General features: G+C 33.2%; 3 protein-coding genes and 1 long non-coding RNA gene across 6 annotated transcripts in view; 1 reads left to right on the top strand and 3 right to left on the bottom strand.

Annotated features, from left to right (window-relative positions):
- Positions 1 to 2,251: 2,251 nt before the first annotated feature.
- On the top strand, positions 2,252 to 5,209 carry LOC111638930. 2 transcript variants are annotated; one of them, XR_002758987.1, is made up of 4 exons: positions 2,252 to 2,644; positions 2,784 to 3,313; positions 3,398 to 3,485; positions 4,388 to 5,209. It is a non-coding gene; the product is annotated as an uncharacterized LOC111638930 (long non-coding RNA). The 2 variants fall into 2 exon arrangements; XR_002758986.1 differs by having other exon boundaries at positions 2,252 to 3,313.
- Positions 5,210 to 6,191: 982 nt separating this feature from the next.
- LOC111638925 (protein kinase C alpha type-like) lies at positions 6,192 to 10,165 on the bottom strand. Its single transcript, XM_023384705.1, has 5 exons — positions 9,962 to 10,165; positions 8,410 to 8,441; positions 7,554 to 7,624; positions 6,867 to 6,978; positions 6,192 to 6,656 (listed from the first exon to the last, which is right to left on the bottom strand). The coding sequence occupies exons 1-5, from the start codon at positions 10,105 to 10,107 to the stop codon at positions 6,571 to 6,573; spliced, it is 447 nt and encodes a 148-aa protein (XP_023240473.1). The 5' UTR covers positions 10,108 to 10,165; the 3' UTR covers positions 6,192 to 6,570.
- An 8,630-nt stretch (positions 10,166 to 18,795) lies between these two features.
- LOC111638682 (transcription factor MafG-like) lies at positions 18,796 to 20,010 on the bottom strand. Its single transcript, XM_023384434.1, has 2 exons — positions 19,829 to 20,010; positions 18,796 to 19,279 (listed from the first exon to the last, which is right to left on the bottom strand). The coding sequence occupies exons 1-2, from the start codon at positions 19,829 to 19,831 to the stop codon at positions 18,869 to 18,871; spliced, it is 414 nt and encodes a 137-aa protein (XP_023240202.1). The 5' UTR covers positions 19,832 to 20,010; the 3' UTR covers positions 18,796 to 18,868.
- Positions 20,011 to 25,286: 5,276 nt separating this feature from the next.
- The window catches only part of LOC111638692, a 14,642-nt gene continuing 12,149 nt past the window's right edge, over positions 25,287 to 27,779 (bottom strand). For both annotated transcript variants that reach the window (XM_023384445.1, XM_023384453.1), the window contains exon 2: positions 25,287 to 25,727. In XM_023384445.1, coding sequence (XP_023240213.1) covers positions 25,344 to 25,727 — 384 coding nt within the window. In that variant the 3' untranslated portion in view covers positions 25,287 to 25,343. The remainder of the gene's footprint in view (positions 25,728 to 27,779) is intronic.

A 27,779-nucleotide genomic window follows, 5' to 3' on the forward strand; every position in this document is an offset into this window, starting at 1 on the left:
CGTCGATTTGTTTTAAAACAACTGTATTCAATCCGTTATTTAATTAAACGGCGAACGAAATATCGAATCTTCCGGCTTGAGGTCCGAAAGCAGCGGTCACCTCTCCGACGTCATTCCGATAAGTTCGTTCGTTGCATTTCGACCGAAACACTTATTTAATCGTTACTTACGTTGGCGCGAGTAACTATTCTTACGCCGAAAGAAAATAACGTTATCGCTGGAATAACAAGAATTATTTGTTCCAAGCAATAAGCGGAAAATTCCGCTACTTTCAATTAACACTGTCGGTTTTTCTATATGTATTTAAGCTACTAAATAATGCAAAACAGAAAAAGAAATGACGCATTTTTAAACAATTGTAACGTTTAACTCGAAAATATCGACGACGAACTAACATCGATATGGTATTATAAAAGTCATTCGATGTCGCGAGTTTAACGCGGCGATCGCAACTTTCGAAGACACGATACAAATAATTACTAATGTTTTTAAATCTCGTTTAAAACAGTTAACGGCGGTAAAGCAATTCCGAATTAAATACACAATTACGCTATTCGACCGTAGAAGACGTTCTACTCTGTTCACTCCTCGGCAGTAAAACCGTTCTTATCGGTCGCTCCTACTCGAATTGGACACGACGGTCGAGAACCGACCGACTTGTCGAATTCCGATGCCACGGAAGATAAAAGAACGAACGTAAAGAAGTCGCCGAGGCGAGGGATTTCGTTTCGGTCGCGAAACTCGCGGATCCAATTTGTCCCGACCGAGCGGCCACATCTCGCGCGAACGTTTCGATAACTCGTCACTCGACACCGATAACGTCCGAAGTTCGGTCGTTTCCGAAAACGCGCAATTTGCTAGACTCGTTTTCGACTGTAAATGCGTTTTTCCCCCCGTATATTTCTAACAACCGAATGTCGTTACGTTAACTTTTATGTCCGGTTAATCATTCGGTCGGGAGAACGAACAGTCATAGTCGCGACGCCGATCGTTTTTCGCGCGAACTACTACTGCGCACTGCGGAAAACAGATCCGTTCGAATTACTGCGAATTCGCCGAACCCCCGTAATCGGACGCGCACCGGTTCGGATTAAATACGCTTATTAAATTACAATTCGTTACCGCATTCACCGATTATCCGTATTTCGATAAAAGTATGTACTAAATAACTGCATTCGGACACATGAGCTTCATTCGTTCGTTTTATTTTTATTTCATTTACGGGTAAGTTCTGGTTCGTTTTCTTCTTTCCTTGCCTTGTATTCTATTCTTTCTTTTGTTACTGAAAAGAACGAAACGACTCGTGAATGTTATGTTTCGGCTCGAAACGAAAATCGTGCGCTGCAACCGGTTCGAATCGTTCTTACTTGTGCCGTTCGTCGCTCGTTCGTTCGTCGCTCTCCGAGTCTTCGGACGACGAAATCGATATGACGACTCCTTGCGATGTCGACGGCATGTCTTCTGACTGTTCCGCCTGTCGGAAAAATAAACGAATTCAGCACGGTTTGGAATGTGCCGCCGAACGCGTATGCAACCTTTTGCATCGTGTCGGCCCACCCGTATTCGTACTTACTCCGGCCTGGACGCCCCTATTTCTTTCTCTTTCCAGTTTAAGTTCAGCCCGCAGGACTTCCACATATTCAGGCTCGTACCCGCCTAACGAACGTATCATGGCTCTGCAGAGAAACGAAATTGTACATTGTTAGCGAACCGTTCGTCTAACGACGAAACAAATTCGACGACAACTTACGTGATCGGGTCGGCGGCCTCTTCTCCACCCGCCAAAAGTTCTTGTATAGCTGAAAACCAGAAGGTTAGGGTTACTGTGCGTCGGCACGACGTCTGACGAATGGCTTGCGCCGAATTTACACTTACCGGCCTCAAAGGCGTCCATCACACCTGCTCTGTGCAGTATCTCGAAGACCTTTTCGACCGCTTCCGGTCGGGATAAGGTTTTCTGTAATAGAACGAAAACAGTTTTTCAAAGTGTTACGAGTCTTACTCTGATACGTCCGAAAACGTTTGCAAATTAAAGCGATCGGCTTCGCGAGCGAAACGCCCACTCACGTCGGCGCCCTCGTCGGAACTGCTAACGTCGACTAATCGGTCACTCATGTTTTATAGACCAGACTATTTCAGGTCTGGTCCTATATTTGGCGTGGGTTTATACAGAGAAATTTATTCTGTAATAGAATAATTTATCAATTGACTAGCTTTCAAAATAGTTAAAATACCAAACGATGCATTACATAAGAAATAATACTTGCTTTATGAACTTAGGTTAAGGTTGACTATTGACGTCAATAATAGTTCAAGCAGTAACATTTTAAGCACCTGTTTCGCCCAGGTGTTTTTCTGCTATAATAGCTCTGATTTTAGAGTACCTCAGTATCTAGAAAGCAACAGTTCGGACCGTCGTCTAAGCAATTCTCCATTTCATAAAAAAGTTACCAAAGATATTGTTCGACACTCAATGACAAGCTTCATTTCTTTTTGGAAAAGTAGGTTTCTCTACAGGAAAACCACCGCAATGGAAGAAGTATCTCCCATAAATTTAGAAATCCTTACTGAAGACGAATTGATCAGGCGATTAATTTTAAAAGATTATATTTAGCTTATCAATTGGCCAGATACAAAAAGACAGGTATGTGAAGTGGCGGAGAACACTCGAAACGCCGTTAAAATGGGATGAAAATTGTAAAGTTAAAAAAAAGTCGTTTTTAAACAAACCTTTAAGATGAACACTTCTGAATTAAAAGAAGAAACTTTTATTGTTTAAAAAGGAAATAAGCACAGCAGTTGAAAGACTACGTTCGAGGAAGGCATTGTTACCAAAAGCTAACCAGAGGGAGACAGTTTATCATCAGACTATTCGAGGTGAAAACCTGCAGTAATTAGGGGATAGACCATAGAGGAACAACTCATTATTTACTGTTACCATGAAATTAAATTCAATTGTCGAGGGGAGCGACAGTATATAAACTTTGCTGAAGAGCTGGATTAAATTGCAACGACATGCCAAAATCAATATCGAAAGATACATCAGCTTATCTCTCATCGAGAGGAGGGTAAAACTATGCAGAAGATTGTTCTTTTTAGCTATAAGGAGGCCATCCGCAGTTTCCAGAATATTAAACTTCACTGGAACAATGTTTGTCCCCAGGAAGATCGTCCGGCCGACCGCGTCTGACGACTCATGATCAGGATGAGCAACTAAGATCAGAGCCAGGGGAGCCCTTTTACTATGGCCTCATCGAATTCTAAATTTTTCTAGGAATGAAAATGGTCGCTTTTTTTGTATCGAGTCCAGAAGGTAATGTCTTGTTTTTATTTTAATATGCTTTACGTTAACAGTAAATGTTTTTTTTTTTTAAATTCGGTCAATTTATATTTGTAGGCGTTCATTAAACGATACTACGGAAGACCGATCAAGCTCTTCAGGCATGGAAGAGATTAAGAGACATTATTCAAAATAATGCGCAAAGGTATGTTTGTATCGCTTATCTTATTTACATAATTACTTGTTTTTAAGATAAAATTTGTTTTGTGCACGTATATCAATTATACTGCTTGCGCCATATACTTCGACGAACGAGTCGGATGAAGAATTGACACCCTACGAGGGAGAAACGAAACAGTGTCTGGAGAAAATGCAAGAGAAATGTTCCAGAGGTCGTGTTTTTTGGAGTATAGGTCAACATTCCATATACTACCCTAGACCACACGTGGAAACAAATGGTCAACTTAAATCACGTGACTAAAGACACGCTGCACACCGTCCGATGAAGAGTACTACGATGACCGCGTGATTTGTATATCGTTTAAAGCGAGTGACATTCATTAATTCGACTTGCCTTTGTGTTCAGAGATGTTTTGTTTCTACTCCAAAAGTGAAATAGTTCATTACTTCTACACATTGTGCGCATTTAATTGCCGTTGTTCACTTTCCTGAAAATTTTTAGCTTTAAATATTTTTTGGCTTCCAAATGCCAAAATTTTTTAATGTTTGTTTTGTTAAAGATAAATAGATTTTAAATAGGAAATCATATTTTTGTTTTATCCGAACATGTTTGTCTCAAGAGACTTTTATCTGAGAAATTATTAAAGCTATTTCTCACATTAAAATTTAAAAATTAAGTTATTATGTGAGAAATAGCTTTAATAATTTAGATATACTGAGTATATATAAATTTTAGTTTATGGATAAACAATGCCCATCCCTTAGCAATTCATCTAAAATTTTTGTTACTTTTAATATATTAATTCATTTGAAAGAACTTTTTGAATGCCCCTCGAATTTACATGTAATAGGTTCCCGGACTTATGATCCTACCCTGTAGTGGTACGAGATATGGAATGGAGACCTAATCACCTTTTTTTTAAGTAGGCTCCTCCCGCGCAGACACATTTGTTCTGTCGATTTTGGCATTGTTGAATGGAGGCGTGCAAGTCACTGGTAGCAAGATCTGGAGAGTAAGGTGATTGGGTGATGACAGGAATGCTTTTGTCGGCGAGGAATTTCTGCACAGTGTCTCGTGGATAAACCTGGGGCCATGCCACTTGTAAACTGTGGATTTCTTTTGTGCCTTATCACCGTAAACTTGCTGCAGGGTAGCTGTCGACCCTGCAGTAGTTTTCCCAATTTGCAATGAACTTGATGTTTGCAAACTTCCCAATGCTGCTCGAACTGGGACATTGCATCGAATGATAAGTCCTCGTGCCCAATAGACTCTCTATAGTAACGACTGCAAGTCTAAACTTACACGAGCATTATCAGTGCGAATAGACAAGCTGAGCTTCCTGCCACAGCAATGCATAACCTTATCTTATATTGCATTTTATAAGTGTGTAAAAAAAATTCCGGGAACATTTTCACTGCCCCTTGTATTATCTGTTTTTATCTTAAACCTCAACAGTGTCATATCAAATTTTAAAATATTTTAATTTTCTGTAGCCATTTCTTATTTCAGTTCGTAAATAAAAGACAAAGTGAGGAGTTAATAATAACCAATACTAAAAGACAACAATCCCCATGTTCCATCTTTTTAACTCCAAAATAATTACTAAAATATTTATCGTTTAATGAGAACCTAACGATATTGTAGATATGTAAGCGTGATTTTTGTATACGTTACATTAAAATTGACCATTCTCTGTATGTAATTTACCGTCGTAAAATTGTATTTGTTAAATATAATGCTGAACATAAATGAGAAATAAAATTATTTTAATTTTTTTTTTGTTTTTAATTTGACTTAATCATCTTAGAACCCAAGAAAACGCTGTTTTTTAATTAAAAACAGACATTTTACGTAATAGAAATTCTTAAAATTCAACTGCGACCGTACCTAAAAAACGGAAGTACTGTACATATGATCATTTGAAGTTTTTAAGTTGACGTCATTGCTAATTCGTGTTGTGACGTCTAATGACGCCAGGATATTTCCGAGTCACTAACTTTTGAATCGGTAGTCCCTAAATTTTCTCCCGACCAGGGGAACAATTCCAGCTCACATTTACACACACAAAAAAAATATAAACCTAAAAACTAGCATATTCAGCTATAAAACTATCTATCTAGCGAATTAATACATTTGTAAACAGTGTACAGATATTTATTGATGGCAAGAATCCCCTCCAAATCATTTAAAGTTTATCCTATAAACTAATACATTATACCTTCCAAACAGTTAATTTTTTTTTTGAAATATTTAACTCAACTAACTCAAACTTTGTATTCTTTTCTTTCGAATTTAAGTCTAATACGTTCTTAACTTCAACAATACTTCATAAAATTCAATAAACTTCGTTTTACTTACGAACCTGTAATTAAAAAACAGAATCTACTTTTAATCTTTGATATTTAATTAATTAATTTCTACTGTATTTAATTAATTAATTTTCTACTGTATAATTATACTTCTTCTTGTTACTGTTACATAAGGGAAAGTATGGTAATAGTGTCAAATTTGACACGAATGTTTTTACAAATCTTTATTATTTTGTGTTTTTACTGAGTTAATAATGAAAAACAAATGGTCGTTGTTAAATCTTAATTCGGTGGGTTTTGTTGTAGAATGTTACGGTATTTCCGGAAACGTAACTAATGAGAGTGATTTATCAATCTGTGGTCCGAGGACTCTTCTCAGTCCAAAAACATGTGAATGACGATTAGGGAAATATGATTTCGCTACTCTATCACGTGATGCCCGCGAGTATAGCGAAAATACTTACACGAGAAAAATTTGTCCGGAAACAGAAGGTGGGTTGAAGCGAGTAAGTAATCACGTGACCGAGTGACTGCTTCAATACACTGTCAAACGTTTTATACACCTCCACCGACCAATATGCTGCTCCATGACAAGCTTAAGAAATGTATAAAGCTACGTATTAATTTGTATTATACAAAATAAACTTTAATAACGAATTCTCAAATTACAATTAATGCAAATCTACTATGGTATTAGGCAACGACATTGTTTTGGAGAATTTATTTTATGTATTTGTTTTTTTTTTTTTTCGTATATTATTTCTTCAAAGAATCAACAATACAAATTTAATAGTTAAATTTTATCCTTCCCTCTTTTCCAGCGCAATCACACCGCAAAGATTCGGAACATTTTCTTGGCATCGTTTATGGACGTTCATATTACATGCTGCAAAAAAAATTAATAGAAAATATAATATAAACCTTGTAAAAATATTAAATTAATTGATTATATTTACAGGAAGAACATAAATTACAGCGAGGGAAAGAACTAATTAAATAAATGAAGAAAGAATTTTCAATGTAACGTTTTTCACTAACGTTTAAAAATACTATTCTAGAAACATTTAATTGTAGAGATTTGTAAATAAATGCTTACCTTTGCATTTGAGTCCTTGATGGATGATGCCATAAAGTAGAGAACCACAATGTTTGCAGTAAGTGGGACTCAAGAAAGTATGGGCATGAAAATTGTGTTTCGTCCTAACATCCTGTAATTAAAAAACAAACAAATAACAATTTAAGAAATATTTTAAATTAAACTGTAAAATGTTGAGTGTTCTGTATTGTATACATGTTAAAATGAGCCGTAATTTATTATAAAGTTTTATTAATAAGGTGTTAAATAATCATTAAAGATTTTGTAAATTAATCTCGTTCACTGGTGTGATAAACCCGCATGTATATGTGTCTATTTGATGTAGACTAAGTGTTAAACAATATAAAGGGATAAAAACAATAGATTATTCCATCGTACTATAAATATTTACAATAGATTATGGTGACGTGAATAGGTTTAGGCCTGAATTCCTTAAGGATATGTTCATACTTTAAATCGCTGTCATCTGTCTAATCCAGTGTTTTCCTTTCCAGACTACTACCTCCTTTTTAGTGTAATATATTTCTATATTTCTTAAAAATAAATTGGAAAAAAAAAATGTGTGTCTCCCCTGTCTTCCAATACTCTATTACCTATTGCTCCAGTCTTCTGGGAATCACTGGTGTAATCAAAAACTTTAAAATAATTATAATGAAAAATAATAGTACTACTTATATCAGAATTTACCCCTTTGTCGACTCCAGAACAAGTAAACTTGACCAATTCGTGACACCTTTTATGAACCACAAAGTTGCAAACTATAAATAATAACAATAAATGGCATTAAAGCCTAAGTTATATTATTATATATGTAATTTCAGATTTAATTTACTGTAAAACATTATGTAAATAATGAAATAATAGTTAAAAATAAAAAAGTTAAAGGCAAACTAAAGTGCAGAAAAAACATTTATTACGTCATAAAATAAAACACACGAACAGAGAGATAGACACATTCAACTGTTTATGTAATCACATGCTTTTTTCACGTTTACAGAATCACGTTTACACTTTTTCAAGCTTACAGAGGGAAGAAACCCTTCTGTAAGCCTGTGAAATTTGGCCAAGCNAACATTATGTAAATAATGAAATAATAATTAAAAATAGAAATGTTAAAGGCAAACTCAAGTGCAGAAAATCACTTTATTACGTCATAAAATAAAACACACGAACAGAGAGATAGACACATTCAACTGTTTATGTAATCACATGCTTTTTTCACGTTTACAGAATCACGTTTACACTTTTTCAAGCTTACAGAGGGAAGAAACCCTTCTGTAAGCCTGTGAAATTTGGCCAAGCATTAAATAGATATAGTTAAGAAGCTGAAATATCCTATATAACTTCTTCCTTCTTTAAATACATTATGTAACGGCTCATAGACACAATTCAAATCATATTTTTATGTATAATAGCTTGATTGATAAGTGATAACAAAAATCAGTTACATTGAACAGAGAAGTAAGTGAATTACTGTACTTAATAAATCTTTGAGTCGAGTGTTGAACATAATTAAAATCTGTTGTAAAATGAATGCACGTACCTTGACACTTACATCCCTGCTTGCCGAAACCCCTGAAATGAATTAAATTATTTAATAATTAATACGTAATCGTTAAACGTATTTATTATAAAGATATTAAATACAGTACAAACTCTAATCCGTTCCTTAATAATCCGGCATATTTTCCAGTTTGATCTGTATCCATGTAAATGTTAGTCATTTGACATATCCTGTTCACTCGTGTTTCATTTCTACGTACAGTATTCTTCCCCATATGCCTTTACTCTCTTTAATCTAGCACACCTCTGTGCAAAGACAGGCCGGATTAACGAATGTCTACTGTATTTATGAAAAATGTAGACATAGAAATTATTCTATACTTTTCATCGTTTCTATCAAAGAAAGAACATCCTTATAAAGGTAATTTCTGTTCTACATGCTAAACTCTATCACAACCTACTGAAAGACTACAATAGTTCTTTTTTGTAATTCGTTGCATATAAACACACATTTTAAGCATGCAGATATGCATATAAAATTAAGCAAATAACCGTATTTATTAACAGACAGCGAAGTTCAATATGGGGAGAATCATCGAAGATCAGTGGATCTTTGGGGTATCGAGAGGGAGTATCGGGAAGCACATTTCTGGTACCGATGTAGCCACACACTACTTGCTGTCCGGAAGGAGTGGGTGCTTTCTGAGACGACAGTTATAAGTAATTGCCGGAAGGCGCATTGTGTTTAAACTGAAAGCTTTCATCATTCGACAGTTAAGGTATAACTTTGTTGATCCCAGACAGGCTCCCACACACCAACACATGGATGGGAGGTGAGCGTAAATGTTCCCTGCCGTAAATATGTTTTTAAAGCCAAATATCCGGACATGGAGGGTTCGATTGCACCCTTTCTCGCTTTTAATAATACAATCTTAAATTTGGAGTTATTATAATTATGTTTTCAAAGAGAAGAATCAAATGATACGAAACTTGACGTCATTTCCGATCACGTGACACCTTCAAAGTCTATGAGAAACAACGAATCCTTCCGCCAGAAAAATAAATAGACGGGAACACGTCAGTCTTGTCACGTGATCTAGTGACGTAAAAGCGAGAACACGTGGCACGATTTGTAAGCGCCCGCTTCTAATGTGCCACTCCGCAATGTAAACAAGATAAGCAATCCGATGCATTTTCGTTTATAGCTCTTATTTTTGGGGGCGACGCGTATAATTTCTATCTGTTTAGGACACGTCTACTAGTAAGGTCTCTTAAGAAATCAAAATTAAAGGAAAAAACGTGCTACGTATTAAAAGTTACCGTTGGCAGCCACACAACACAAGGTCTATATAGACCTTGACACCACACTGTTGACGGGCGTGTCACCTTTTATCTGTTTATCAGTGAAACTCCGCATTACCCTATTTACGTGTCCGCTAGTCACGGGATCAGTCACTGATAAAAATCTAAATATACTAATTTACATTGTTGAATTTAACACATTTTGGGATTTTTTTTTCTTAGAAGTTTCCGTCCGAAAAGAATATAATTATAATTAAAAATAACCATCGGATTTTAACATAAGAACTCACCAAATAAAATCTTTACAATGGCAGCAAAAAGTCGGTTGTTTTAAAAGAGTTGCAATAAACTTATGATCTTTAATCAGCGATACATTTTCTCTGTTTAAAGCGCCTTTCCTCGCTCTGATATTTGTCGAAGGAGTATAGTCGGCCATCTTCCTTTTAATCGTTTGACGGCAACTAATCTCTATACCAGTGCTTTTCGACCGGTTATTTTTTTTTATTATTTTATCTCGTGTCACACTTGAACCTATAATTAAGTTTCCATGGAAAAAATCATGTAATTTAAAGACGTATTTTTGTAAACATCCTGTAGCCATATTACTTGTCACTTAATCTAATTCTTTCTGTCGTTTTAATCATTTAAAAATGTTTTATTTAACAAAAATTTGATAGAAATAAATGTGATTGAAACTAATAAACAAAACTTATCTATACATTGTTGTAGTTAAATACTATTGAACGTGTTATTTTCCATTGAAAGTATGTTTAAAACCAGCGATGAATAAACAAATTTGATCAACCGATAAGAAGAACGAGATACAAAACCTGTTAACAAGATAATTACGATGAACAACGGATAAAATAGATATTATAATTGTGTTAGTTTTTAATTTTATTGGATTAAAATCGTTATAAAGAAAGAAAGAAACACCAAGATGAATTTTTGTTGTATTTGTTTGAAATTTTAAAGTATTAAATTAATTTTTCGTATGAAAAAGTTCTTTTTTGTGTACTTTCTGGAAAGAATAATGGTTCAGATTATCGGATTCAGGAATTGATCTGTAGTCCAAGGGTGATAAGTTAATGGTGTTTTCGTTTGTTAGATTAACCTGCGAAAAGTCATCGTGCACGAAAGGTCTGATTAACTAAATTGTATTGTTTTCTTCTATGATTCACAGTGGCATGCCGTCATTGGAATTGGTGGATGCACCTCTTCCCTTGCATTTTCTAAAAAATAAATACATATTAATTTTAATTACAGTAGACCCCCCCTATAACGCTTAGATACGTTCCACGCTAATCGAATTTTACGTTGTAGGAATGATTAAATACATGAGCCAATCGCAGCCCGATAGGTGTGAACTTTACGGACTAAGGCTGTTTGAAAGGTTTTCTTCTATCAAATTAACCGATTCTAGACTAATTCTACTCAACATTTCCAAAACACGTATAATTTTTTGGGAATAATCTGTATAAACTATGCTATAAACAAAAAATTATAGGATTACTTACCGAGTGTGCACCGTTCGACTACGCCGTTGCTTAAAGCTGGTTTTCGTTGCGGAACAGCACATGAAACGGCGGCCGCGATTTCTAATAACGAATTTTTCGCAGAAAAATAACTTGACCTTTGGAGACATCATTAATATAAATAATTTTTATGGCCGTTGAATAAGAAGTGTTTCTTTCACAAGAAATGTATAAAATTAGTGCTGTATTAGACTTACGGTACCTAATTTACATACTGTACAGACGATAATAAACTCAACTTACTAGCCTAAAATCTCCGTAGCGTGTTGCCAGGCGGCAGAAAGCATATATATAATTATAATAAAGTTACAATAAATTAAGTTAATATATAATTATATATACAGTACCTAATTTATATATAATTAATATATAATTATATGTACAGTACCTAATTTATATATAATTTATATATAATACTAAACAGACGATAGCAAACTCAATTTAGCCGCTCCGTAGCGTGGCGCAGGGTCGGAGGAAAGTAGTTCGGCTGCTCATCCACTATTGGTCCAGATTCTATCAATTTTGTCGCGAAACGACGTTATAGGAGGTACTTTATACGAATGTTGCTACAATTTTTTCGCTACGTTATAGGAATTGTCGTTATAGGAACGCACGTTATAGGGAGGTCGACTGTATATGAAAATAATCGCACAATATTTTACTATAACCGCATTATGTATCTTATTACAAATTTCTATACTACACGTGAAAAAAATAAGATTGCTATTGTATATTCGAATATTAGTGGCGGAGTGGAAGCGATGTATCGTCAGCATCCAAAAAAGCAGATTCGCGCACGTGCTTTACGGAGCACCAACCTCACCCAGTTTAGCCGGTGGAAGCCTAGGACCTCGGGTGGATGCTACACATATACCGCATCCGATTCTATCAGGGACCGGTTCTGGGCCGTTAGCCGCCCGCCCTCGCCCGATTACACCAATCGCGAGTAGATTTATAACTTAACCCAACCAATAAGAATTTACTGGTACGTTTTTACGATAGTTCTGTATAGTTGACGGGAGTTTTAAAAAATCCATTAAAATATTTGATATTCTTATTCCGCTCTCCGATTTTATATCACTCGCGGATTTCAATGTTAAACCGGTGAAATTACGATTTTTCGTATGTCCTATCTCTAAGGAGATGTAGAAGAAAACGTGTACAATTCTTGTATAATGTTAAGAAATTAACCGTTACTTCGACAGCATCATTTACAACTAAATTTAATGAATAAGAGAGATGCACCAGGTACAGAAAAAGCTCTAGAATTTATTTTCCTTAAATTTACGATTTATGTATCCGTTTCTAATAAGAATTTGTCTTTCCACTTTTTTCCGAGACTAAAAATATTCGAGTACAAAGTAATTTCTTCGTATTATTAATGTAATAAAGACAGAAGAAATTTTTCCAGTTCGACGAGAGTGACCGAAAAGTTGTATATTTTGGAAATTTCTGAGGAGACTTGGTCCTAACACGAATTAGTTAGAAAACAAATAACTATTAAGTTTAACATATTTAGATTTTTACAACTATGGTGAGAAACGTTTAAAATCTACAAAGCCCCAATCGCGTCGTTTGAGATATACTAGTGATGCGAGAAAAGAGGTATTTGACATTGACCGGTAGAGGCATCCTGGGGATTTGGCAGTCGGCATGTATGCACGCTTCGCAACCGTCTTCGATTCCATCCATTAGCCACTGGTAGGGAGCTATTTGACTAAGTGCATTGTTTTAACATTTAAAAGTTTTATTAAGTAAAAGTTCATATACACATTTAATTGTTCAATATAATTATAATTGTGGCTTAGACATATGCTAACTGCGATATTTCCCTTTTGTTTTTATTTTGGTGTCCAGTGTTGACACGCACGTTGCTGGCGAAAATCTATTATTTTCCGGTCAGAATTTCATCCTCAGTTGAGAGATTTGAAACGACCGAAGACGGTGCTAAGTTGTCACCGTCGACTCTAATTAACTGAAGTGGAAGAACACGTCCCTCGTAAGCGATGACGAAGGACACGTATCGTTCCAAGAACCGTCAGCAGGAAAGGGAAGAACCGCCATGAAAGGTCACATTCGATCAATGATATCGCGTCCGGTCATTAGGTCATAGCCAGGTAAAAGTTCATATCCGGGTAAAAAAAGAAAGTCACAATCGGGGGGGGGAGTCACATCCGGTGAGAAGACCTTGCTGATTTATTTCTTCCAGAAGAAGAAGATCTTCTTCCACCAAGGTTTCTTTTCCCTCTTTTTCAGAATCGATTTACACTTCTCTTCCAGTCCCTCCTCGCGTGCCTGTCTCTGCACCGACCATTCCGGAACTTCTGGATATCTCTGTTCCAGATAATCGATGACAGACGACGTGCTCTCATCGGGAATGATGACAATCACCCGTTTCTTGTCGGGTTCATCAGATTTCTGCTTCGCACCCTCCAGCACTTCTTTCGGACGCACGCGAATCACTCGAATTGAAGAGGAAGACGATGATGTCGAGGAGCTTTCCTCCGCACTCTCTCCTCCACAGTTGTTCCAATTCTTTAGCGCTTTAAAATTATCCATCCTGCAAACAATAAAAATCGAGTATTAAATATTGTAGAACGAACGTTAAATTAAGAGAATATTAAAAAATCATAATGTAAATACGACAGAAAATTATAGAAAATGATCGTTTTAAGTATAAGAAAAATTCTAATCCCCAAAATAAGTCAAAGACTCGATTCTTCTCTTCGACAACAATTGTTATCGAAATATTCGTTATAAGAAAATTATCGCTGCTAATCGTGATTTTCCGCTTAACAATGTTAAAAACACCTAAATCTAAAACGATCAGGGACTAAACTTACCCAAAATAATCGCTTCAACAACAGCAAAACGCAGAAAACACTCGAAACAATTCACTAAATCGCATTCCAACAAAGCAAAAGACAATTGTCGAAATTCTATTGTTGCGTCGCGACTCAGTTTAATGTTAAAAATTTCGATTTTTTGACAGAATTTCGTATGTCTTTCTATAGAGATACATCATTCTGCTTTTTGTCTGTAGTCTTTCACTCATCCCCACAGAAAGGAGGTGGAATCAATTATGTTAGAGTTAAAATGTTCGAAGACTCTCATAAACCAAGTAGATTTGAGTTCGATTCGAATTAAATGGAGCAATGGTAGAATATTCTGAAACTGTTGTTTCTATATTGTAGGTGGAAAAAATTTCAGATCTATAAATCCCACTGTCTGGCCTTTCTTAATCTCGAAAACGCAGTTAGGTAGATGAAAGTCGAGACCAGATGTGAAAAGATTAGGGGCGGAGGCCTCGATTAACTATAGTCTACATGAACTTCCGATAGAAGACGGAAGTTAGTTTATTTCAATTCAAAACTTTTCCTCTGAAAGAAGTTAAATAGATGAAAGGCATTGCTATTACTCTATTGCTAATGGAAAAGTGTGATGTACAGGGCGAGACACTACAGTAGTAATTTGAGGTGGACAGCATATATTTTAAATTAAATAAATTAAAAATATGATTAAAAATTGCCACCCAGCATTGTGACCATGTCACAATAAATAATTGCTCCTTAGTTTTTTAATTGCAACTTTAAGAATTTTGAAAATAAATGGCTTATAAATAAATAATGTCGTTTTTTTCGTTTCTGTGCGGGTGATTTAAATATTTCGTCCACAAGAACTTACGATATTTCACACGAACAAAACTTACAGGTTTTTGGTGTTTTTGCTTAACACGACAAACACACAAACTTTAATTAAAATCACGAAACACATCAGCATTAAAATCTAATAACTTTACTACGTTAAAATTACCGTGATTTAAGCACTTGCATTGCACGATTTCGTGCAATGCAAGTGTCAGTATCGTGCCTCTGTCGTGTCCGCTTCCGATAAAAACACAGTAGTACGCTTGAGACAAATTAATGATTCGATTATTTACACACGGATCACGGACAGCCATCGACAATTTGCAATGTATATGCTTTCCACACGACGAAACGAAATTCTTTTTCAACGACCACAACCTTCATTCTCTTGGCGACAGACTTGTGGCAACAGCTTCGCTTTTTAACGAGAAAGTGTAGACAAAGAAATTTCCATTATCGGCAACAACAGATGCGGCGATTATCTTTACGCTATAGTCGATAAGGCAATTTGCAATGCATTAAGGTGGTATGCAACAGGTGGGTCTGTGTGAGGTCCCATGATTTAATAGTTAGCACTCCGTACTCTGAATTCACTGATCCGAGTTCAAATCTCGGTGGGACCTTTTCTTCTTCGCCCCTGTCATCTTTTATGCAATTGAAGGCGACAGCGATTGTAGAATTCAGAAACTTCTTTTGCTTTGGATTTAGAACAGAAACTCTGCTTCACACACGTGCGGCGAAGCAGAGTTTTTGTTCGATGCTTTGCAATGTTTCCATATGTTTATTCTACTTTTGCGATGGCCTCAAAACGGAATTTAACATGTTGCAAAGTTCTGACCAATTAGCATTACAGTTTCGAATGAAAAGAGTTACAAAATGTCTTCCAGATGCTTAACTCACACTAAAATAGACATTTTCAATTAACCGCACGTAAGAAAATTTGGTGTCAGGAGTGGGATTCGAACCCATGCCCACTATCGTGGACCAGAATGCACACTCCCGCATTTACAGGAAGGTTCTACCTTGAGTCCGGCGCTTTAGACCGCTCGGCCATCCTGACGTTATTTTGCTATCACGATTGATGCCTAATCAATGGTGAATATTCATTTCTCGTTATGTTCAAGCAGTTTTATGACAGGCCGACGTTTAACTAACTAAACGATGATTCAATTGCAATTGTTTAGTTTACGGAATTTCGAAAGAAGTTATAACATGTTTTGTCTCTTACAAGAAATGAAATTTCCTTCGACTGAGTGATGACGTCCACGTTAAATTATTTTAACGTGTTTTTTCCATTTTGACACCAGAGTATTGGAATTAGGGGCGGGAGGTCCCGATTAACTATACATGAACGTCTAATGCAAGACAGAAGTCACTTTATTTCAATTCAAAACTCTTTTCTTAAAAGAAGTTAAATAGAGGACAGGCCCGAATCTATTGCTAACAGGAAAAGTGTGATGTACGGGGGCGAGGCAGTACATTACTAATTTGAGATTGAAAGCATATATTTTAAATTAAATTTAAGATATGGTCAAAAATTGCTTGGTGTATGTGTAAATTTACATCTTCATTTTCAGTTGTTAATACAGTAGAACCCCTCTAATCCGTCACCTTTGGGACTGGGGGTATGGTCGAAACGCAAAAAAGGTCGGATTATCAGAAAAAAGTAAAATAAACAATCTTCCCCTTTGTCTAGTTTTTGTAGCACTGCTAATTTTTCATTTAATGAAAGAGTAACGTGTTTACGTTTCACTCCTGACATGTTGAAAACACACACAAAACTGTACATGTGCACACAATTTAAAACATATACTGTAACTACAGTGGCTAGAAAATATAGTGTCGAAATCGAGCTTATTTTCTGTCCCTATATTGGAGGTTGCCGCAAGAGGCGCTGCTGTCAATCGTTGTGCTACACTGGCTGTATCATCCTATGTTTATATTGGTTTTAAGTGGGATTTTTAAGCATAGTAAATGTGCTGTAGCCAAGTAAAAGAATTTAGATCGATAATAAATCATATCACTAGCAATCAATTATTATATAGTATTACTTTATTAACATTTATGAAGGAATTCATTTTATTAAAGCTAATTAAGATTCTTATTAAATCAAATAGCCTACACTGTATTGTCTATTTTTACATTACAGCTGTTGAGTGCTGTACAAACAAGTATTATTTAGAGTACAAGAGTAATCTACTCTTGTTATTACCTTATTAACAACAAGGTTTATTCATATTTACTAAAAAAATACAGAATTTATCATATTTTTAATAATAAAATGTAAGTTTTATATGGCTTTGTGAACCTCTTCCACTGTGAGGGCCTAAAATAGAATTTATTAAGCAAATGCCATCAGTTACATAATACTGTATACTGTTCACAGTATTATGTGACATAGTATAAAGCAATATTAAAATTACAATTAAATTCTACACAGTATATAAAATATAAAGGCAGAATGTTACTTTATTGTCCCAATATAAAATTACAAAATTAAGTATGTACAAATAAACGATTATTAGTCTACTGCCAAGTACCCATGCATATACACTTTATATTTGAAAAATCTCTCTTAAAAAATTACAGATTAATATGCATGTAGATTTCTCACCCTTTTCGACAAAAATAAAAGAATTAAAAATTACAGTAGAGTAATATCTATAAATTAGAAATACACAAGTCAGTAAAGTTTCTGTTCAGCCATTTCCTAAGGATTTATTCACTTTACAAGCACAAATTTAATCGCTTTCGATGTTCTTGTAAGAAAGGATATCACGTAGCCAAAGCGAAAGTAGCACTACGATTGACATCAGCGCCACCTTGTCTGTGACGTCACTAACCTCGATGTATGGACCGAACGGTTATAATGGAGGAATATAAGCGCTTTCGACACTATATTTTCTAGCCACTGTAACTGTAACGAACACAGAAAAACGCCATGGACGGTGAGACACCGACGAGTCAGGACAAGTTTTTCGACTCCGACCACGGTCGGATTAACCGGAGTGACGGACTAGCCAAGGGCGGACTACAGGGGTTCTACTGTAAATATTATAAAGATTTGAGAACTTGGGAACAATTCTGAAAAGTTGTTAAAAAATTAAATTGTGTTTTTTTTTTTTATAAAATAAATAATATTTGCGTATGGAACTAAAGAGCCGCAGCTTCGCATCCAAAGAGCCGCAGGTTGCCGACCCCTGCACTAGGGTTATAAATTCTCTATGATATAAACATAAACAGTAATGAATGTCCCACTTCACATATGCCGATATGCATTTTATCTGTAGATATTTCGATTTGATTTTAATCAAACAAAACGTCAAGAACAGTTTTAAAATAAGCTTCTAAATAAAGAATACAACATCACATTAGCAATGATGTGCTAAATTTAACAAGTATCGTAATTAAGATACAAATCTACGTTGCAAATCACCCTCGACACGAATAACAAATACACCAACCCCCTTATTTGCTGAGAAAAACGAATCTGTTAGGTAAAGATGTATTTACACAAATGTCTCCACATGATTAAAAACAGTTTAAAAATTTGACAAATTAGTTTAACACAAACAGCCAGAAAATCTATTTTATGACAGATTTTTGGCTTTAACAGAAGCTAGAAATCCCCCGTAAAATGGATATGTTACTGCATTTCCATGCATCGATGAATTATACGAATTAAGTTTAATTCCTTAATTATTTGCCTAATTGAAGTGTAAAAGTGGTTTAAAAGATAATATTTATATAATATAGCACACCATTAAATACATTTATTTTATATTTTAATTGAAGAAACAAAATTATTTTCAGACAAAACAATTTCATCCATTTGAGTAATTTCGTAGGACTTGGAAACGTTAAGAATCCTACTTATTCACAATAATTGCGAAATTAACAGCTAAAGAATTAAATACAATTAATATTTACAATACAATACAGGCTTAAATACAATTATTCTATCACTCGTCTCTTCTAAAATAATTCCAGGAGATGCAGTATAATCATTAATGATTCATTTGTAGGACGAAAATTCTTTTGCTTGCGAAAAATCTCTCAAAACCTCATAAATGAATGTATCGCAATCGTCAGGTAACCTTATATTCTTAATTTCCGCAAATGATTTTAATGACAAAATACTTTCATGAACGTCCCGTATATTGCGTGTTAATTCAATCTTCTGTTGTTGTAACTGTGATATTTCACTTTTCACCTTTTCAGTTTCTTTTTCTAAATATTCTATTCTTTGGTGTATTTGTTCCCTGGAGGTTACGGCGTAACCGTGATTTTTTAAGGTCTTTCTTCGCTGCTTCATTAAAAGTATTTCTTCTTCATTGTACTCGTAAAGTTTAATGAGCCGATTTAAAAACGGTGTGGAGAATTTCATCAACTCTTCGTCCGAAAGAAGCCGCTCTCTGTTGTTTTCCTGTGAAAAAACAGAATGAATTTAGGAAAATACAAAATGATACTGAAAACGTCTCGATTTCTTCCTTTTCCGACAACTGGAACTAATAATCTTCCTTAGCAGAGACCACCTTTTATTGTAGGCTACGAGTCTGCTACAATATGCAAAACAGTTAAAAACGTTTCTGTTTCTTCTCTATTTTACATATATCTTGTAAATATATCTTCTGCTATTTTTTTAATTACATTATTAATTAATAAATAAGAATAATAATAATAATTATTAATTTGTTTATTTTTATCTACACACGTAAACATTCATTGGTGAGATACTGGTACGTCTGAAATACGTTAATCCGCAGTTGACATTATTCTTTTCAATATTATATTGATGTTTCAATGTTATTAAACACGAATTTAATTATATTTTCAAATTAACTAAAGCAATAGCAGTCAATAAAATTAATATAAATCTATAATTTAAGATGTGATCTCTTATATCACAGTCTAACTTATAACATTATTTAATTGTCTCGACAGCCATAATACAAACACAAAATGAAACACTTACCATTGAGGATGGAACAATACTTTCGGTAAAATTGCTTAGATGACGGTCCGAACTGACGCTTTCTAGATACTGAGCGAATCTAAAATCCGAGCTTTTATAGCAAAATATAGACGTTTGCCAAGTGTTTACGTGTGACTTCAAAATAATAAGAAAACAATGTGAAGACAGAAAAAGTAAATCCTTAAGGCTATCTACCGGGAAATCATTATCCTTAATGGTGTTGTTTGTTGATAATTCGTAAGCATTATTAATGCATCATTTAATGTTTGTAAAAATTCATATATTTTAAACAATATACAATCGATAGTTGCAGAATTTATGCAAAAATTAAAATATTTTTTATAAAGTAGTCATAGCACTTTCATGTAAGAATAAAATTACCATTGAGCTTTTTAATTATGGCGAGTGAATATTAAATTTGATTAAAGTCTATTAAAATACCAAATATATTTTATTTTATTTTATTGGTGAGTGTGAAATTAATATGTGAATTATAATTACGAACAAATTTGCATAAAAGCATCTTTAAAAATACAGTAGAGCGTCGTTTATCCGAAAGTCGGTTATCCGAAAGAATTCCGTTAGCCTAAAGTATAATTTTTATTTGTTTTTATATATTTCAATGTATTTATTTCGTTTCTAAAACATAAAGAAACCATTTTTAATGATACAATAGCCACGATTATTATTTTAAAAAGTTTACGTTAGGCTTAACATCGACGAAAATTCAACGCGAAGCGACACGCAACGGAGAAAAATTTCAACACGGGATAGGTTAATATATTTTTTCCCTACATAATCGGTTATCCGAAAAAATCAGTTATCCGAACAACCCCAGTCACCAATTGATTCGGATAAACGACTCTCTACTGTATTATAATACCGATGTTCTCGAAATTTTATATCGAAGTTATCATATACATATAATAAAACAGTTATCAACGTGTTATATGTCGAATATTGATAACCGAAACTCCGGTATTATCGAATTTCATAAGAACTTCTAATTCGAAGTACACAAATACTTTAATTACGTAGATTTGATTTTAATTTGTTTCGAAAATGTTTGAGAAAAAAAATACTATACAAACTAGTATAATTTTTACTTGTCATAATTAAAAACAGTAGTAATGTTATAAGTTTAAGTGTATACTTAATAAATGTGTATACTTCTATAGGTTACATACACATTTGTCCAATTCCAGCTTCTCCCCACGCTTTCCTCTTTCAAGTTTTATATTTTATTTTAGTTATATTGATTAAATAAGAGGTTTAAAATATTATTATAAAACAAATTAATACAAAATAACTCAAGTTAATGTAATGCCAACCTTTTTATAGTTATAAACTTCTTTAAAAGATCAAATAGCTCTTGAATTAATCGACTGAAGACATTTCGTGGAATTTTATAAGGTTTCGTGTCAGGAACGATAATATATTCCTAAAAAACAATGTTGAGAGTATTATTACAAAATTGATAGTAGTAAAATTAGATCCTTTGGCAAAAAAAACCCTTCATTTTTCTTATTTAAAGCTCTTAAAATAAGTTAATCTGAAGGAGAAAAGAAATTATTTTATTATACTTTTGATCTAAAGATGTACATTTTGAGTTTTTCAAATCTCCTTTAATTGAAGTTTTACAATTTTAAAAGGTATATTCTTCTATTAGAATGTATGGTTTTCCTTTTTCTTGCCTTATTAGAATATTGACTGAGGATGAAAGTTTGTTTGCTAATAACTCATCAGCATTATTAGTGCATCGTGTAGTGTTTGTAAATATATATATATTTTAAACATTATACAATTAATAGTTCTTGAATTTATACGGAATATATTATGTTTTCTAATTTATCATTATTATTTTAATATTAATCTATTAAAATAATATCTTTAAGCATCTTAGTATTGAATGAAGGTGAAATTAGACTTATGTTCCGATACTTTCGTTATAAATTTAATCTGTCACTGCGAAATTAATCTGTAAATTATAATTCTCGACAAATTTTATACTTAAATACTATTTAAAAAAAGCAAATATCAACTGTGTTTTTCTAGTTTGAATCGAATAATTTATTATTTTTGTCTCACGCACATGTTTATAACACTTAAATTACAGTTTGTTGAAGACATTTAAATTTATAATCATAAGAATGTGTACTTAATCTTTTAATTGGATTTAAGTTTCAGCGATATTTAAACAAATTTACATAAAAATAACATTTCTACACAATACGGTAGACCCCCCTATAACACTGTACAACATGGAATTCATATAAAACGAAATAATCATTTCGTTTTATATGAATTCCATGTTGTACGAGTCACTTAGATTTTACAAATACGTGAGCCGTTCACAGCCTGGCACACGTATTTGTAAAATCTAAGTGACTGATACAACATGGAATTCATATAAAACGGAATAATCAACAGTGTTATAGGGGGGTCGACTATAGAAGTAATTACGATTATATAAAAAAATTAATAATGAAATTTGATTGCTTTCGTAATGAGAAATAATATTTATGAGAATAAATTGTTTTTATTTATGNGGTTTACCAAATCAAACAAAACAACAGTTCTTGGAGTGTTCAAATTTATTCATATTTGGCTAAAAATTCCAAAATAGATATTTTAAACTCTTTTTTTATAATTGTGCTTACTTATATCTGCTTCTAGATATTATTAGGGAATATATATTATTTATTTATTTACTGAAAAAAGAAGAAAAACAATAGATATTTTTCCCCCCTTTTCTTCAGGAAATCCACTGCAATGGAAGTGCTACCATCGAATTTAATTGTACTTTTTAGTTGTCTTATTTCTAGATTACCAGAAGTATACGAAATGTACGAATTGTTTATTGTATCAAATTTGCATTATATACAAATTTTTATTTACTCAGCGAATACAATATAAATGTTTTAACGCAAATAATTCTTAAATGCTAACAGAATACTGCGGTTTTCCATTGGAGCCATCGAGACTCAAAGAAGAATTGAATGAATTTACAAGTTCCTCATTCTCTTTTTCTAATTCTGTAACGTCTTCGTAATGAAAAATTCGATCTGGTTTGTATATAAATTCGCTTATCTTTAACTCAAAATCTCTAATTGAAATACCTTCCGGAGAACTCGGAATTTTCTTCGTGTAAATTAAGCCATTAATTTCTATTTCTAATATATCAGGAGATTCTATTTGCAATTCGTCGTTAATTATAAAATCATATGGATCTGTCCATTCAGAAGTAATTATTTCTTCTCGGCAATTATCTTCTTCTGTTCTTTTCATATCCTGATTGGATTTGTCAGAAATTATATCGATCTGTTAACAAGAATAGAAATTTATATTAGTAATTACTTATTCTAAGTGTAAACGACTTGTTAAAAAAGAAAATTACTGTGTAATATATTTTCAATATTTTTATTATTATTTTTAGATGTTAAAGCAAAATCTGACACCAGTCAAATGCTTTATTTCGTACTAATCGAAACGTATTAAATTAAACAAATACCACGCTTTCTTCACGCAAATACCACGGTTTTCTTCCATAAAATTAATCAAATCTAGACTAATTTGACTCGAACATTACCAAAACACGTATAATTTGTTAGAAATGATCGATATAAAATATGCTATAAACAAACATAGGAACAACACTAATAAAAGCAAATAACGCTGATTATTTAATTTACGAATATTCAACGAGTATTTAGCTATAAAACGAATTATTATATATATATCGATTACTATTCTACACTGTTTACATGCGTAATATATAAAATATATTTATGAAAAGGATTAACCTTTAACCTTATCCTCAGAAGTACTTAAAATTACAACAACAACTACAAGTACAGAGAGAATTATCTGTCTCATCTCTTGTCGATCTCATTTATGGTATTAAAAGCTTTTAAAAGTTATTACAATGAAAATAATCGGTTCGGTTCGGAAGAATTTAACTGTTTATAGCATCATTTATTTATTATAATTTATAATAAATTACAGCGTATTTTCATTGCAAAATTATCAAAAAAGTCAATTGTACATTGAAGTGAATATTCAACATTCAATATGTGATACCAAAATGCCGCCCTTTTGAAACTGGACCCTGAGGCGACGTCACACGCCTCACCCCATACGATGGCCCTGTGTATAAAAACATAAATTTTTGTAATTATTACTTTATAATATTTGATGTCATTAATATGACTTTCTTTTCTGACTTGAAATGATTAATTTTTAATGAACGTATGCTATTTATTTTAAACAGTATTGCACCTTACATCTATATCGATTTCATGAAAATCCCTAAATTTTCTCTGGACCAGGGATAAAATACTATCTGACTTATTAGGCACAATGAAAAAAATGTATAAAGAAAAACGTATATAAAAGTAATTCATTGTAAATGGAGAAACAATACATACATAAACAGTGTACAGATGATACGGATGTTAATCATCCTGAAATCCTTTCAACTTGTGTTTTTATCTAATCTCTATTAATTGATACATTATAAAATACTTATTTAGATTTGATTCAGAATTAATCCTTAAAATATTCACCATAAAATATGCCATAGAGAATTTTATTTTTCAAAGTAAATTATGTGTTAAATAGTTATTACTCATTCGGAGCGATGTTCATATTGTTTGTATTTTTTCGCTTTCTTTCAACGTTTATAAAAGAAGAAATACAGAAAATTTTAATTTTAAATTTTATACAACATTATTTGATGCATACAAAACAATTCGTTTTACACATGAATAAATTCGTTGAATACAGTCGACCCCCCTATAACACCGTTAATTTTTCCGTTTTATATGAATTCCATGTTGTACGAGTCACTTAGATTTTACAAATACGTGCGCCGGGCTGTGAATGGCTCACGTATTTGTAAAATCTAAGTGACTCGTACAACATGGAATTCATATAAAACGGAAAAATCAACAGTGTTATAGGGGGAGGGTCGACTGTATTCCTATTAAATTTGAAATCGGAAGAAAATAAATAATTTATGCTCATGAACCTTCGGCCCTAAAGGCCTTATAAAATGCCACGAAATGTTTAAGTTGGATTCATTTTAGTGCGATCTCCGCATTTGCAGAAAAGTTTATAACTGTAAATTGCTTGGTATTACTTTAAAATGATGTTTTATTTTGCCTTAATATCGATAATTGTTTATTATAATTTTAATTAATTAAGTAAACATGATTATACGAAAATAATTGTGCTTACTTATATCTGCTTCTAGATATTATTAGGGAATATATATTATTTATTTATTTACTGAAAAAAGAAGAAAAACAATAGATATTTTTCCCCCCTTTTCTTCAGGAAATCCACTGCAATGGAAGTGCTACCATCGAATTTAATTGTACTTTTTAGTTGTCTTATTTCTAGATTACCAGAAGTATACGAAATGTACGAATTGTTTATTGTATCAAATTTGCATTATATACAAATTTTTATTTACTCAGCGAATACAATATAAATGTTTTAACGCAAATAATTCTTAAATGCTAACAGAATACTGCGGTTTTCCATTGGAGCCATCGAGACTCAAAGAAGAATTGAATGAATTTACAAGTTCCTCATTCTCTTTTTCTAATTCTGTAACGTCTTCGTAATGAAAAATTCGATCTGGTTTGTATATAAATTCGCTTATCTTTAACTCAAAATCTCTAATTGAAATACCTTCCGGAGAACTCGGAATTTTCTTCGTGTAAATTAAGCCATTAATTTCTATTTCTAATATATCAGGAGATTCTATTTGCAATTCGTCGTTAATTATAAAATCATATGGATCTGTCCATTCAGAAGTAATTATTTCTTCTCGGCAATTATCTTCTTCTGTTCTTTTCATATCCTGATTGGATTTGTCAGAAATTATATCGATCTGTTAACAAGAATAGAAATTTATATTAGTAATTACTTATTCTAAGTGTAAACGACTTGTTAAAAAAGAAAATTACTGTGTAATATATTTTCAATATTTTTATTATTATTTTTAGATGTTAAAGCAAAATCTGACACCAGTCAAATGCTTTATTTCGTACTAATCGAAACGTATTAAATTAAACAAATACCACGCTTTCTTCACGCAAATACCACGGTTTTCTTCCATAAAATTAATCAAATCTAGACTAATTTGACTCGAACATTACCAAAACACGTATAATTTGTTAGAAATGATCGATATAAAATATGCTATAAACAAAAAATTGTTGGAATAATTACAGAGTGTACCCCGTTCGAAGATGCCATTGCTTAAGCTTGTTTTCGTCGCGGTACACTCTGTAATTATTCCAACAATTTTTTGTTTATAGCATATCTTATATTATTATCAAATTTCTCTAATTATATAAATATAAAATTGACTAATTTATGAAATTTAAATAAGAAGCTTAGTGTGTATGGTACATGTTCTTTTTCATTTCTACAATGTTTTGTGTATTTCCAGGTCTGTACAGTTTCCTCTCTGCCTAGGGGATATAGATTGAAAAGACATCAAGGCACCACCAATGTCCGGATCTTTAGCATCGTTCTGATGGCTGCATGCGATGCAGACTACAGATTTACATTTGTAGATACTGTATAGGAGCTTACGGGAGTGACTCTGATACAACTATCTTGTCATTGTCAGCCTTTGGAAGCAGTCTCCTGTCTAATAACATTGAAAAGTTAAAGTTGCCAAAAGAGGGAAAACTACCAGCTACAAACATAACCCTCTCATTTATATTTGTTGCAGATTCTACATTTCCGCTAAAACTCAAGCTTACGCACCCTTATCCTGGGATCAGCGGCGGCCTTATCCATTGCGAGGCCCTGGGCGGCAGATCTTTGCGAGGCCCTTGGCGGCAGAACTTTGCGAGGCCCTTGTCCTTTGTGCAAAGTATGTGAATTGAAATAGTAGGCACTTATTAATATTAATATATACTGTACTATATATTAAATTTATTTTATTGTTATAACTAATAGCCAAGGATAAAATAAAAAGTTTTAAATATCAACTTTTTTCTACTTGGTTGTTGCGCGAGGCCCCTCCAAGAGCGAGGCCCCGGGCGATTGCCCTGCTCGCCACCCCCTAAGGCCGCCACTGCCTGGGATGAATTTGCCAGAGGGTGAATCAATCTTCAATTACTGTCTCTCCCGGGCAAGTAGAGTTATAGAGAGAACATTTGGAATCTTGGCATCGCGATGGCGCATTTTCCATCAATCAATTAGAGCATCTCCTGATGATGAAACAAAAACAGTGTTATACACAGTTACCCTACATAACTTTATAATGAAAAATAATTCAGTGCCAAAATACTGCCCCCCCCCGAATTTTGTAACCAGGAAAATATCTCTGGCGATTTATTCCAGGTGAGTTCCGGGATGAGCCATCTCCCAATTGGGAGCCTCTCCAATGTGGATCGCGGAATTCGGAATACTCTAAAGGAGTTTTTTTCACGAATAAGGGACATGTACAGTACCTTTCAGTTAGGGATTGTTAATCGAGGAACCCTACCAAATTCATAAAGATAATAAAATTTTAGAATATTTAATCGTTATTATTGTAATATTTGATTATTTTGATTCAAATGTATATTTTTCATAATTGTACAGTTTTATATATTAAAGTTTTTTTAGAATAATCTAGTCTTCTTGTTATGTCTTAAAGAAATTTACTGTTTTGTTTCTTTTCCTGTATGTATAATAAAAATAGTTTTATTATACATAGAGGAATCTATAAAAATATATATATATATAGGTACTAATGATGTATATACTTATATTCTAATACTGTCTGTATATTCACGAATGTGGTTTACCAAATCAAACAAAACAACAGTTCTTGGAGTGTTCAAATTTATTCATATTTGGCTAAAAATTCCAAAATAGATATTTTAAACTCCTTTTTTTCTTTAGGATTCATTTTTCTCATTAATTCTGACATATTTGTAGA

This window comes from Centruroides sculpturatus, unplaced genomic scaffold (assembly GCF_000671375.1).
Source record: "Centruroides sculpturatus isolate CEXI.00-Female unplaced genomic scaffold, Cexi_2.0 scaffold90, whole genome shotgun sequence".
NCBI lineage: Eukaryota > Metazoa > Arthropoda > Arachnida > Scorpiones > Buthidae > Centruroides > Centruroides sculpturatus.